Genomic DNA, 13,864 nt, shown 5'->3' on the forward strand with positions numbered 1-13,864 from the left:
CTCCCCCTCTTGAGAGAGCTAGAGTGTGGTAAGCATCCATGGAGATCCTCCCACTATGTCCGTCCAATTCCCGCCCCCAGATCGACAATTTCCGATCCTCTAGGAGCGCGTTCCGACACCTCGGTGGCATTGCCGCGGACCCCTATGATCTCATCACCATCCAACGTCATGATGTTGACTGCGAGTACCTCAAGTAATTATCCGCATCTGCACTTTTGAGTACCAATCGCAGCACAAAATGTTTGCCTCTTCGCTTCGCACAGGCACGTCAGCTACCAGGCTATCACAGCTTACACGACAATTCACGACTACCTCAAGATTGGCATACAATGGCACACAATCGACGCTCAACACGGGCGCAAAGATCCCAGCCATTGGTTTTGGCACTTGGCAAGACAAGAACGCCCAGGAACCGTGAGTCTCAAAATAGCGTCCATATGTAGGTGCAACTATTTACAAGTACAGAGCCGTCGCCAAGGCACTGAAGGCCGGGTACCGCCATATCGATACAGCCCGCATCTACGGCACCGAGCCTGCAGTGGGCAACGCGATCAAAAAGTCCGGCATTGCGCGCGAGGACATCTTCCTTACGACCAAGCTATGGAACAACTCGCACCACCCAGACGACGTCGAGAAAGCACTTGACGCGTCTCTGAAAGATCTCGGCACCGACTACGTCGACCTGTACCTCATGCACTGGCCATCCCCATTTGCGCGCAGCGACGACATGTTCCCCAAAGACAGCGCGGGCAAGATCAAGCCAGGGTCCTCGGACTACGTCGACACGTACAAGGCGATGGAGAAGTGTTTTCAATCTGGCAAGGCGCGAGCCATCGGCATCTCCAACTTCAGCCGTGCCGAGCTCGAGCGCCTACTCAGCTCCACCTCGGTCGTGCCCGCAGCGCACCAGATCGAATGCCACCCGTACCTGCAGCAGCGGGGGTTCACGCAGTGGCACGCCGAGCACAACATCCACGTGACGCAGTACTCGCCCTTTGGGAACCAGAACGCCATCTACGACGCGGGTGCGGGCATGGGCAAGCTGATGGACGACCCCGTGCTCGTTGAGATTGGCAAGAAGCACGGCAAGTCGGGCGCCCAGGTTGCGCTGGCGTGGGGCATTGCGCAGGGCCACAGCGTGATTCCCAAGAGCAAGACACCGTCACGCATTGCGCACAACCTCGAAGGCGATTTTAGGCTGCCGCAGGAGGACCTTGAGCGGATTGCGGGGATTGATAAGAAGATGCGGTTCAACGACCCGTCGGACAATTTTGGGTGGGCGTTCTACCAAGATCTGGACGGTAAGAAGAAGTAGAAGAAGTAGAAGAAGTAGAAGTAGAAGAAGTAGAAGAAGTAGAAGTAGAAGAAGTAGAAGTAGAAGAAGTAGAAGAAGTAGAAGTAGAAGAAGTAGAAGTAGAAGAAGTAGAAGAAGTAGAAGAAGAAGATGAAGCAGCAGCGAATGGACGCTGGTGTACGTGGATGAGGAAAGCATGAGACAATAGCATTCAACCAATACGATCAACTCAAGTAATATCATGGTCAGGACTCCATCCCGATGATCAACGACAAACGACGAGTGCAAGTGCAGAACCAACGCTGCGAGAGGTATCATGGAAATGCAAAAGCGCGTGCAAGAAAATGCAAAGACGACCACGATCCAAGTCGAGACGGGCAAACAAAAACGCCTGGCCATCCATCCATCCATCCATCCATCCGTCCATCCGTCTATCGTTCTGCCGTGCAACTCCCAAACAGAGGACAATTAAACAAAGCAAGAAGTGAACTCTTCATCACAGCTCCCAGCGTCTTCCAGTGTCTTGAATTTTTTATTTTTTTCTTTAGAGAGCACACTCAGGTAAACCGAGTGACCCTCTTGACGCCCCTCCTCTTCTGACTCATGACCCTCCTCACAGGCCGGGTAGTGCCCCTTCTGAGCCCGCGCTCGCTCCGAGTGCTAGCAGCAAAAGCCGGCGTGAAGCGCGTGATGGCGCATATGGTGCAGGGCTTGCCGAGCTGGTCCGCGTGGGCGGCGTGGAAGGCACGGGTGCCGTAGAGACGCAGGGCCATGGCTTCGACGTCGATGCGCAGGACCCAGGCCGAGCCGGGGCCGGGTCCGCGGATGACGGGCGAGTTGAGGAGCGTGGGGATGCTGAGGTGGTATTGGCGCTCTACTTCGTCGACGGTCTGGGGGAGTGGGGTTAGCTGTGTGCGTGGGCGTGGGCGTGGGCGTGTGAGATGAGAGCAAGGGGCACGTACCAAGGTTTGTCTGTAGAAACAATCCTCGCATGCGGCGATTAAACGCTTCACTACGGGAAACGGGTAACAGTCCAGCCCGACGTGGCAGTATATGCAGAGTCTCGGCGCGTGCTGCAGCCACAGTCGGCGGTACACGATGTGGCTCAGGTCGGGATACACGCAGGCCGCGCCGTGCGTGTCGAAGTGGGCAAAGGGCAGGTTGAACATGTTGCACGTCCGCACCAGGTGGCCGCAGTAGCTTTCGACGAGGCCATGGAGGCGTCGCGAGGTCAGCGAGAGGACGTGGAAGGGATGGCGCAGGGTGTTGAAGTCGAAGATGTCGGCGGCCCAGCGGCGTGCGTCCGGCAGCGTGGTCAGGTCTTCGCGGTTCTTGATCTCGAGCTTGGTCTGGCGCGGGAAGTCGTGGGCGCTCTGGGCCTCGGTGAGGCCGGGCAGGCGCGAGCGGGGGTGGACGAGGTGGGAGAGGATCTGGTTGACGATTTCGACGGGGAGGCGTTCGAGGGAGCTCTTGGTCAAGGTGCTGGTGGTTTGGGTGTGCGAAGTGCTCAGTTGGTGTGCCGGGTACAGCGAGTCCAGCGGCAGCAGCGAGAGCGCAGGAAAGTCATCGTTGTTGTCATTGTTTTCATTGTTGTCATTGTTGTTGTCGTTGTTGTGGTTGTGGTTGTCATTGTTGTTGACGTTGTGGTTGTGGTTGTCGTCGTCGTCGTCACGGGCCAGCGTGGCATCGAGATGGTGGTGGTGGTGGTAGTGGATTACGCGGGGGAGGGACAGAACAGCGGCCATTGAATGAGCAGACACGCACGGCACACGGCACACGGCACGCACAGCACAGGACAGAGGGCAGAGGCGGGCAGCAGCGGGCAGCGGGCAGCGGACAGAGGCTGGATGAAGGATGCAGCCATGCAGACAGCCGGGGCAGGGCGTGCCTTATACTGGCTGGGCTGGCGACGAAGAAACGACCTGGCGACGAGATACGGCACAGCGGTCAAGCAGGCCAGCAGTCGAGGGCAGTCGGGATGCCGACGAGGAGTGCCCCTCGCTGTGAGTGGCCGTGGACGTCTGGTTGCGGCGCAGCGACGGGACTCGACGGGCACGGCTGCATGCCAGATCACGCACGCGTCGGATCGGTGCTAGATGAGGCCATGAGCAGATTGGCGAGCGCAGCACGGCGAGCTGCTTTGTCGTCGCCGCGCGAGTCGGTATCGTTGACCGACAGGGGGGTTGCGCCCAGCTCCGCGCCCAATGAGGAGCGTGGAACGGGTGCAGATACATAATTACTGTGTACATTCACACATGCGGTGTGTGTGTGTATTTGTTTCTTGGCGGATTTGTGCAAGAGAGTCGACCCGTGCTGTAGGGATGGAGTCTTAGCACGGGCTCTTATTCCAGGCCTGTTGGTTGCTGATGGATCCTCAAGGGCGTGCGTGCCATGTCGTTGCCGGCGACTCCATAGGGGGGGGGGTATCTTAGTAAGCATACAATACGTCCACACGTGCAATACTACGAGCTTTGTACAAAATTGGGGCTACACATCGCATGCCTTTGTCCCGGCCAATGAGCGGCGGCGACGGCAACCAGCGCCCCCAACTGCACGGCGACCCTTGACACGCAGCCAATAACCTCGTACCCACCACTGCGTCTCTCTACGCCGCTGCGTCTCACGTCTCGTCGGTCTTTGCGTCTGCGTCTGCGTCTGCGTCTGCGTCTGCGTCTGTGTCTGTGTCTGCGTCTGTGTCTGCGTCCGCGTCCACGTCCGCGTCTGCTCACTGGCCGCCCAGCAGACGACCATGGCTGCTCAGGCCCGCACAGGTCCTGAAGGCGCCCAGGCCCAGGCCGCCGTGCGTGGTGCGCCGAGCGCACAGCACCTCGCCAGGGACGCCTCTGCCGCCAGGGACGCCGCCGACGACGACGACGACGACGATGTCGAGGGCGCCGTGTGGGAGACGGCCTCGCTCTTCGAGGAGATACTCGACGACGTCGCCGCCTTCGAGCACTCCACCAACAGTACGCCGCAGCCACGCCACGGCCCACCACCCACCACCCACGGCCCGCCCACTGCTAACACCCCACCCAGACACCGAGACATGCACCGCCGACGAGGCCCGCCGCCTGCGCCAGCGTCTCCACGCCGTCGGTGCCAGCCAGTTCGTCATGGAGAACATCACCTCGGAAAGGATGACGGCCCGCAAGCTGTGCACCGCCTTCAGCGTCCGCATCCCCCGCTTCCTCGACGATGCCCCCGACGAGAGCTTCTACCAGCTGCTCGGCCTGGCCATCAACCGCGAGCTGAACAAGCGCCCGCGCCTCGACCAGTACCGCTCCCTCGACGACGCCGCCCGCCTGCTGCAGGACCGCTCCAACGTCATGGTCATCACCGGCGCCGGCATCTCCACCAGCCTGGGCATCCCCGACTTCCGCTCCAAGAACACGGGCTTCTACTCGCGCCTGCGCGCCATGGGCTACGACGAGCCCGAGCAGGTCTTTGACATCCACAACTTCGACGAAGACCCGCGCATCTTCTACCAGCTGGCTGGCGACATCGTCCCCGACCTGAAGAAGTGGACCCCCACCCACGAGTTCATCCGCCTGCTGCAGGACAAGGACAAGCTGCTCACAAACTACACCCAGAACATCGACAACGTCGAAGCCAACGCCGGCATCCGCAAGGAGAAGCTGATTCAGTGCCACGGCTCCTGGGCCACGGCCACGTGCAGAAAGTGCAAGTACAACGTTCCCGGCGAGGACATCTTCGACTCGGTGCGCGCCATGAAGCCGGCCGAGTGCAAGCGCTGTGTCGCCGAGATTGCGAGCCAGAAGCCCGGCCTGAAGCGGAAACGCACCTCCAACGGCCACGCCAACAGGAAGAAGCGCTCGAGCGACGAGGACTCGGAGTCGGACGGTGCCTTTGACATACCCCAGCCCGGCATCATGAAGCCCGACATCACCTTCTTTGGCGAAGCGCTGCCAAACGACTTCTTCGACCATCTAAAGGATGTCGACAAGGACAAGGTCGACCTCGTCATCGTCATGGGCACGAGCATGAAAGTCGCGCCCGTCTCCGAGATCCCCAACTTCCTGCCCCGCCATGTGCCGCAGATCTTCATATCGCGAGACGTAAGTCCAACACCCCGCATTCGACTGAGCTTTTCGCACTAACATCTGCAGCCCATCCATCACATCAACTTTGACATCCAGCTGCTGGGCGACTGCGATGTCATCGTCGCCGAGCTCGCGCGCCGTGCCGGCTGGAAGCTGGACCACGACATGCTGCCCGAAGACCAGACCGTGGACGTTGTGTGCATTGACGAGGAAGAGCACGAGTACGGCGTCAAGCTGCGAAACGCGAAGCCGGTAGTCGAGCCTCGGACGGAGCTCAGGCTGGAGACGATGAAGCAGGCCGAGCTCGAGATCGAGACCGAGCCAAAACACACGACACGCACAGACCGAGAAAGCAAGAACCCACAGCTCAAAGTCGAGTAGCACGAGGCGTTTGAGGATCCGCGACACAAAGACGACGACGGTTGGGCGAGGAGCGATTACTACCATTGCGGGCGTTGAGGGCTACAGAGGGCATTTCTGCACGGCGTTGTTCGGTACTGCATAATGAGCGGGCGGGATTGCGGGATTGGGTGTTCACGACTGGGCTTGGCAGATTGATACCAGAAGACGTGTTGCGATCTTTTCATAGACTATGCAGTTTCTCACTTTCTCTCATCTCGTACCCGAACGTCTACGAATGCCAAGCCATGTGCGTAGGGCTGGAGCATGTGCCCACGCGATGACTGGCCCCACACGGGACTACGCGCCGCGCTAGTGGGCTTTGGAGCTTCAACCTGCGGTTCAGCTTTCTCCACAGGAAAATACCAGCAACAGCCCTACACGACCAAGCTCACCCCTTTTCAGACGCCGGTCCGCGCACCATGCTGGACCTGCACCGCCCTGACGCCTCGAGCGATACCAAAACCTACTTCTCGCACAGCATCCTGCCCGCGTACATGGACCCGCTCAACACGTCGACCAAGAAGAAGCCCTTCTCCACATTCGCCGCACAACCGCACAGCCACACGCTCGACCTCGTCCTGCCTGCTGAGCTGTGGGATGTCGTGCGCGCGTACCCCGGGCCCAACGAAAGTGTGTACGCGCGCGCTTTCCTCAAGTTATCCGACATCCTCGACCAAGACTTTCTCGATGCCTATGTACGGCAGGGCATGGTGAGTCTGCTGAGCGCCGGGCGCGAGAAAGTGGACACGCGGATCGAGATCGTGCGAGGGGTGCTGCGGATCGAGATGGATCGGCCGACGTACGAGCGCGCGGGGCTGGTGGGCGTAGCCATGGAAGACGGGGGTAAGAAACACGCGCGCGCACGGTGGAGGGTGGAGTACAATCTCACGCTGCCGTCGGCGCGGAAGGGAAAGAAGGGATTTGAGCGGTTGCGCTGGGCGGCGCGGAACGTGCTGAATGAGAGCAAGAGTTGGCTGTTCTGTAGCGCGAATCCATCGTTTGGAGAGAGTGTGAGCGATGGGAGAGAGGTGTTGAGCCAGCATGCGCCCAAGATTTTCAAGCTGGAACCAGAGGTTACGACATTAAAGGGGACAGTCGTGCCCAAATTCAATGTTTGCGGGAATGGTTTATCCGGGTTGTACGACCAGGACGATGCGCTTGCGCTGCTAGAATGGCTGGACATGCTCAGCTTGGGCTCAAGCAGGACCAACGAGAGCGACAGGGTAGACAGCCATCTGTGCCGCTACGACGTCCCCGAGTTCGGTCACGGTACGGAAACGTGCGAGCTCGTGCGAGTGCGATGGCATGGCTTCATCACGCCCGAGTTCGCGAAAGATCTGTTTCTAGCGGTGTGGAAGAGCGGGTTTAAAGCCAAACACGAAACAAACAAAAGGAAGGGCAGCATCGTCCAGCACGATCAAGATGGTGATAGAGATGAGAATGACACTATGGAGGGCACACAGGATGAAAACAAGACAGAGAAGTGGTTCAAAATGAGTGCGCAGGCATTCGGAGGCAAGAAGGCGTGGTCGCTCATGCAGTTCCCCAACCGAGAAACGCTGGTGTGGGAAATCGAGGCTTGAACGGTCTGCTTGTTTCAAGCCAGCATATCGTGTACGCTACACTCAGCTTGGAGCGTCCACGATTGTCGTCCCGTGGTCCAACATCTGGGCCAAATCATCCAAATCCACAAGGTGTGCCAGTAGTCTAGCCTCACAGTCTAAGCACAACGACTCCGCGGTGACACATCGTAATGGACCGAGAAACAAAAGACAAAGACGCAGCTCCGACATCGCCAACAAGCACACTCCATGCGATAGCCACATCCAGCTAAATTGCTAGTTACGGCTAGCACCATCTGCGTGTACCACTCTGCATTTTGTAGACACATCCAGAGACGACGTCGAGCTCGACACCAACTATCGTCGTCAGCACATCCTCCGAGCCACGACTGCGCAAACGGCTATCCTTGCAATGTGTTGAAGCACATCTCTGCGAGCAGAGTGTCTAGGAAATGTGTCGTGCTGCTCGAGCACGGAGTCTCTCTCACCCTACCAGTCATCAAATCCGAGTCTTCTAACGCGAGTCTTCAAACCACGAGCAAAGCGAGCAAAATAGGCAAATCAGGATCCTCGAGAGAAGCACTGCAACACCCTCAGCCAGAATCTCGGCCTGGGGTCTCGATACCCCACGAACATGAGCGTTGAGCCTTGAGTGAGTGCTGTAGTATCACGCGCTAGCTCAGTCAGGCTGTTTGGTCTAAATAGCTCGTCAAGTGCCTCGCGAAGCAAGCAGAGTGAAAACTGGCGCACCTGGATCCTTGTATCAACGCCCGTCAACGTCCAGCACCCTGGGATCCCTCCGCCTGCCATTTCGATTCTCTTGGTGTTAGTACTCCAACCAGGACGTTACGAGTTGCCGTTGCGTTTGCTGGTACTGAATGCTGCATGTTTGATGAACTAGCAGGGCGGTGTTTGTGGATGAGGCGTTGACGTCGGGAGAGATGGATCAGAGTCAGTGAATGCAGTGGTGCTGTTCAAAAAGACTGCTTTACACTCTACTAGATTGGATAGTAGAGAGAATCAGTCTTGTACAATCTACCACTTGCTAGAACCAACAAACCCACTGTCCAATGTTCAACCTCTGTTCGTGTACAGATAGTTAGACGTAACACCGCCTCCCCATCCCAAGCCCCCTCCACGCACAGTCTCGCGGACCGAACACACAACGTACCTCTAGACTTGGTCACACGCAGCTACTTGACCCTCCACTCGTGCGCCTCTTTTCGAGATTATAACGGCAGCTGATTTCACGGCAAATACACCCCTCACGCGTATGTCCGTCTAACATGTATTTGCTCAATCAAAGTGTGCTCGGGCGCGGCAAGTGGCTACGTGGACAATCCCAATATACGGCAGATCACGTTGCAGTGTATGATACGTGCAATGTCTTTGGTGAACACCACTCCTGTAGACTCTGATTTGTCTCGTATCTAGAAACGAATCTACCGCTATCGAGCATTACTCTTCTACTCGCTCAAGTTTTTGGTAGTATGTTCCTCTTCCCCGTCCTATGACTATCGATGCTGGCACCTTGGATCTTCTCGAAGGGTGGATTGGTTCGGTAAGGTTGACCTGTGTGTAGTTGGTTCTGGCTGACTTCGATGCATGATGACGATGGAGATGATGATTGGAGACTGGGTAGATGGCATGGGAGAGGGGTAAGAAAAGCAGCCTTGAGTCTGAGACATCACAGCTTACCGTAGCAAGGCTCTTGAGTACTCGGAATCTCTCTAGGGCTTCCTCCCCTCCCACCTCAGTCGTGTGACAAGCAGGAACGTGCTGTGATACTCTGCAGAAAGCTCGGCTATTCTGAACACTGGCGAGGTGTCACAACCGCTCGAACCCCTACCCGTTGACCTTGACGATTGCGTCCTGGTGAGTAAATGCATTCACCGGCCAGTTTGGATGCCACAATTTAGTTTGCGGCCTCGAGCTAGAAACACACGCGAGAGATATCGAGTAGCACATCATATCATGGTGTTGATTACATCCGGCTCCAAGCCCACTACAGCGTCTTGCATGTTGACACTGACATGCCGGGTCTTAGTCGCAGTGGTGATTGGCCACTGTAGACTGCTGACTGAACACATGGGATGGACTGAGACAGGGAACCTGCTGCCGGTGTCGGCAGTTGAGAACCGACCTGCATGTGCCAGGAGATCATGCGAGTGGTAATAGCTGGTCTACGTAGCATATGTCCGTGTGACGCGAAGCTCCTCTGGTACCGAAGGAAGGTACCAGGTCTGCGTGAGGTTCTGACTCGACGTCTTGCTAGACCGATGAAGTGCTGAATCAAGGCTGATGTCTTGATCGTGTATTTTTGCCTTTCATGGAAATCTCGGTGAGTGGGCTCGTATGACGTGTCTGCACAGCTGCCAGGCATTATCTTACTACATGACATGTGCCTATTTGTAGACCATGAGCAATGGCAAGCAGGCAGGCTTTGCGCGTGCATCAGGGCAGCTGCTTATTCACAGCACACATTTACAGCAGCACTAGACGGTGCTAAACCTTGGAACCCAACATGCATGTTCAGCTTGAGCTTGTTGTTGGCTGTCCTACCGTTGTCTCGGTACTTGTCGGCATTTGTGTCCACTGAAGTCTTTTAGCTGCTATTTGATCGCATAGCTTAGTGCTTATGCTGGCGGCATGGCACGCTGCTTTATCAATAGCTTGCCCGTCGCTAGCTCAGCACTCCTAACGAGTCAGTCGAGACCATCACTAAGGCTCACCTGACATTGCTGAGTGAGGCGTACTTCGTACATCGTCTGCATTGCCCGCTGAGAAACGTGGGCAAGTCCGCCATATCCGTGCCCCTCGTATGTAGACACCGATCTGGTAATCTACGCTGACTGTGTTGTACATTGCAGCGTCCAAATATCCGCAAAATTCTGCTTGCTCGAATCTATGATCAGCACGGATGCTGCGAACTCTCCGCTAACGTGTTGTGTATCAGGAGTCAACTTTGCAAAAGGTTGCGCGATGCTGCGAGAGCAGCGTTGATTAGATCAGATGAGAGCAAAGACTTCTTGAACTCTTGTCTTGTTGTTGGTGGATACTGGTAGCGCGGAACGCCATTTCTGAAACCAACGAACCGATATCTCGAGCGTATACGTCCAATATTGATTTTATCGGTGAGCCTGCTGGGCCGCAGTAGAATGCACTGCAGTACGGAGGAGCTCGCAGTATGTCGGAAGGTCCGTCACATGTGCAGCCTCGTATCGCTCTCGACATATGCCGACCGACCAGTGATGGGAGAGATGAGAAAGCTTGAACAGACTCGTCGTATTGATGTGTTGCCGGGCAAATGTTCCGCGCTCGAGGGAGGCCTAAATTCGTCTCCGCATTTTGGGTTCCATCTCACACTAACATCCGTAGCGTCCACTCAACAAAACATGGTTTCTTTACCTGCAAAGACTTAAGCGCAGCGCGTGTGCAGGAATACCCCCGACTTTGTGGTAGTCGGTAGCGAGAGCCTGAATTGTTTGCGTGAAACATAACTGAATCCAGACATCCAAGTGCTCTGGTGCCGTTATTCTGGATACGCGGATCCCTCTCTTTCCGCGATCAGCTGATCACTTCGCGCACACCATGAGCAACGACTACCAAGCTGACTGCGGCTTGGCAACAAAGTCGTTCTACCACAGACACCACGAGTAATACTCCCGAACGCTGCAGTACTTGTCGTCGGAATGTCGAGCGTGCAGACCTGAATGATGAAAACGCCCCAAGAGGCACAGCACACCGTCGCGCCTCCATTGATGACCTTGACATTTGTCTGATGTAGCCCAAGCGCCAACCTAAGCGATTTCGGATATTGATTGAGGAGATCCATACCCTGGGGCGATCGGATTTCCGTTATCGTAGGCGCGCCGCGATTCTGCACAGCGTTGCCACGCTACCGCCCGTGTAACCCGAGATCCTCGTGTTTCTCACACTGCGGTCCGGGCCCAGAAGTCGTGGCACACGTACCTATCTGGACGGCGAGCAGTAACGCTGTGGCGGGGTAAGCGAGTGCTTTGCTAAGCATGGCAGGGGTGATCTGCAGGGATGATCTGCAGGGGTTGTTGCAGGGATGAGATCGCACAACCCCACACAACCTTGTGCTGTGGCGCAGTGGAGTCGCTTGTTCATGACTGCACGGATTGAGGCATCTCTGTGCATACTGCGAAGGTTTGTTTTTCTAGAACATGTCATGTCACGCGCATCATAAGCACCAAGATAGAACAAGCGGGTTAAAGATATTGTGACATCTCGACAGCGATTTAGCCTGGCGTGGGCGGAGGGAGATGCGGGGTTGAGTACTTGATTGAGATATTATGAACTCGTGCTACGTATTAATGCAGTGGATTATATGGTATCGACCAAGGGAATCAACGCCAAAGCGATGAGATGATGAAGATGCAGAAATGCTAGATCAGTCGTCGCCAGAAATCTATCAATTCCATCCGAAGTGCCCACCTGCTTTCTTGCAAGCTGACACCGAGGCTGTTGGAGTGACTGTAGTGTACTTTGTGAAAGTGGCGCCCCAGGTGATGGTCTTTGTGGTAGTCGCCCAGCCAAGTTGAAGTCGCGTCTTCGTACGTGTAGGCAGCGTGGTTGTGTGGGTGAGGACTCCAGAGAAGACAGTGGCAGGTGGCAGCGTTGACGTGCTGGTTTGAGTAAAAAGAACGGTCTCCGTGGTAGTAATAGGATCAGCAGTGATAGTAGTCGTTGTAGCGATAGGAGTTTCAGCAGTCAGAGTAGTAGTTGGAGTGTCTGGAGCGCGGCGTTCGAGGCCTTGAGCCTTTGCGTTGCGCTTCTGCTTGGCTGCTTCAACACGTGCACGCGCCCACTCGTAATCAATAGCACGATCAGATCGGCGTACGTGGCGGCTGTACTTGGGCAGACTGGTGGGTGTGGCCAGCGCCGCAGGGTGGAGAAGTGTAGGAGTGAAGCGGCAGGGCTTGTCTGGCTTTCCAGGGCGGCCGGGTGTTGTGCAGGTGGCGGTCGCTGTCTTTGTAGTTGTACTGAACACCCGTGTCGCATCCAGTCTAGTCTTTGTCATCGTCTTCGTCGACGTTGTCGTTACTGGTTTAGGCGTAATGGTCTTGGTCTTCTTGGCTGTTGCGCTTGGGACGGTGACAGTTTCGAAGGGACCAACCTCAGTCACAAGCAGCGATGTTGTACTTAGTATCTCAGTTGCGATAGGAGTGGTGACTGTGCTGAGTGTGACCGTTGGCGTGAATGTGCTCGTAATTTGTGTACCTAATGTAAGGTAGAGATCTGAAATCGTTAATATGGGAGTATCATGATAGGCACTTCTTACATACCTCGCTGCCATGCGAAGGGCTGAGCAGGATAATCACCATTGTTACCCAAGATCAGAAGAAGCCAGTGCCCAGAAGACATCTGGTTCTTCAAAATCGGACATTTCGACAACTGTGGTTCATCCGCCGGGGTGGTAGGAATATCGTCACAAAGATACTCAGTGTCATCAGGGTCGACAAGCAAGATGTCCGCAACGCCTGTATTGCACCCTTTAAAAGTGGAAACACTGGTAAACGGATCGCTGGAAAGCGAGTTGATGAAGTAAGACCCCTCATCGACAAAGTCGACACCGTAAGAGTAGCATACAGAGTCAGGGTCAAATACATCTGAGACGGCCAACGAGAGCAGAGCAGCAAAAGCTGTCAGGGAGAAAGAGCGAGAGACAAACATGACGAAGTGGAGTAATTGAAGATGATGGCCGAAGAACGATAGAAAGTGAGTAGTGTATACTTGGACGGGCAATATCGTCTTTTGTACCTTACAACCTCAGCGGGCTAGGTAATCCTACAGCTATCTCACCTAGTGACCCGCATACTGGATTCGAGTGTTTACCGAGTAGGGCCCTGATCAGACGGCTTGACGAACTGCAAATAGCTATCCGTAAGTGCTGTCTCGTCTCGCACGGTCAAGTGGAATCAGTACATAAGCAGACTAGAGGAAGAAATGGGGTGTATTGGCGAGTGCCCCACGGTAAGCTCGCAGGCAGTACAGCCCGCATGCATGTTCAGTCCATCGAGAGTCATGGACCGCTTGTTGCGTAGTCAGAGTCTGGTGAGGCCGAAGTTCTGCGTTAGCAAGCAAGGAAAATGCGACCTGCTGCAAAGCCACTCGGAACCTTGTCCAGTCGGCACTTGAAGTCCGTGCACGGTTAGCGCGAGATGCGTTTCCAATTTAGGCTTCACGTCACCACTCCTCCACATACACCTGCATGTTCTTACAGCCGATCTGATCCGGCAATCACGATGTTGCCATCGTGTGACAGTGTTCGTGCGATAATGAAATCTTTGATGGGGAGATTCAGCCAGGTTTATGTCACGCCAAGGCACATGCACTCCAACCTTCAACGACACGAACAACATGCAGCCCGTATTCACGCACTGATTTCCGTGCTTCCAATCCTAGATATTCTCCACCCTCACTACCTCATATGGTTTCAGGCATGTCGTAAGTCCGACCTGTCCCTAGCGCTCTCCCAACAGTACGAACCGGCAACTTGGCCTTGTTATTCAGGGTTC

General features: G+C 55.7%; 5 protein-coding genes across 6 annotated transcripts, besides 11 other annotated features; 3 read left to right on the forward strand and 2 right to left on the reverse strand.

The window, feature by feature from the left end:
* Positions 1-238: 238 nt before the first annotated feature.
* Positions 239-1,315, forward strand: EKO05_0001305 (Alcohol dehydrogenase (NADP(+)); the record flags this gene model as incomplete). The annotated part of the gene is made up of 2 exons (XM_038937153.1): positions 239-414; positions 466-1,315. 2 exons carry the CDS (start codon positions 239-241, stop codon positions 1,313-1,315), a joined length of 1,026 nt encoding a protein of 341 aa, XP_038802061.1.
* Positions 1,316-1,689: 374 nt separating this feature from the next.
* Positions 1,690-1,723: a tandem repeat.
* Positions 1,724-1,851: 128 nt separating this feature from the next.
* EKO05_0001306 (uncharacterized protein) lies at positions 1,852-3,039 on the reverse strand (the record flags this gene model as incomplete). Its single annotated transcript, XM_038937489.1, has 2 exons — positions 1,852-2,184; positions 2,257-3,039. The coding sequence occupies 2 exons, from the start codon at positions 3,037-3,039 to the stop codon at positions 1,852-1,854; spliced, it is 1,116 nt and encodes a 371-aa protein (XP_038802062.1).
* Positions 2,857-2,964: a tandem repeat.
* Positions 2,987-3,007: a tandem repeat.
* A 19-nt stretch (positions 3,040-3,058) lies between the features above and the next one.
* Positions 3,059-3,137: a tandem repeat.
* Positions 3,138-3,932: 795 nt separating this feature from the next.
* Positions 3,933-4,019: a tandem repeat.
* Positions 4,020-4,043: 24 nt separating this feature from the next.
* On the forward strand, positions 4,044-5,736 carry EKO05_0001307 (NAD-dependent histone deacetylase sir2; the record flags this gene model as incomplete). 2 transcript variants are annotated; one of them, XM_038937654.1, is made up of 3 exons in its annotated part: positions 4,044-4,260; positions 4,331-5,370; positions 5,422-5,736. In XM_038937654.1, the coding sequence occupies 3 exons, from the start codon at positions 4,044-4,046 to the stop codon at positions 5,734-5,736; spliced, it is 1,572 nt and encodes a 523-aa protein (XP_038802063.1). The 2 variants fall into 2 exon arrangements, with proteins under 2 accessions (XP_038802063.1, XP_059491628.1); XM_059635645.1 differs by having other exon boundaries at positions 4,044-5,370.
* Positions 4,149-4,191: a tandem repeat.
* Positions 4,272-4,309: a tandem repeat.
* Positions 4,310-4,335: a tandem repeat.
* Positions 5,737-6,176: 440 nt separating the features above from the next.
* On the forward strand, positions 6,177-7,340 carry EKO05_0001308 (Ribonuclease P; the record flags this gene model as incomplete). The annotated part of the gene is made up of 1 exon (XM_038944946.1): positions 6,177-7,340. The coding sequence occupies one exon, from the start codon at positions 6,177-6,179 to the stop codon at positions 7,338-7,340; it is 1,164 nt and encodes a 387-aa protein (XP_038802064.1).
* Positions 7,341-8,919: 1,579 nt separating this feature from the next.
* Positions 8,920-8,947: a tandem repeat.
* Positions 8,948-11,757: 2,810 nt separating this feature from the next.
* EKO05_0001309 (uncharacterized protein) lies at positions 11,758-13,019 on the reverse strand (the record flags this gene model as incomplete). Its single annotated transcript, XM_038937584.1, has 2 exons — positions 11,758-12,584; positions 12,632-13,019. The coding sequence occupies 2 exons, from the start codon at positions 13,017-13,019 to the stop codon at positions 11,758-11,760; spliced, it is 1,215 nt and encodes a 404-aa protein (XP_038802065.1).
* Positions 11,999-12,075: a tandem repeat.
* Positions 12,356-12,387: a tandem repeat.
* Positions 13,020-13,864: the final 845 nt, after the last annotated feature.

Source organism: Ascochyta rabiei, chromosome 2 (genome assembly GCF_004011695.2).
Source record: "Ascochyta rabiei chromosome 2, complete sequence".
Taxonomy (NCBI): Eukaryota; Fungi; Ascomycota; class Dothideomycetes; order Pleosporales; family Didymellaceae; genus Ascochyta; species Ascochyta rabiei.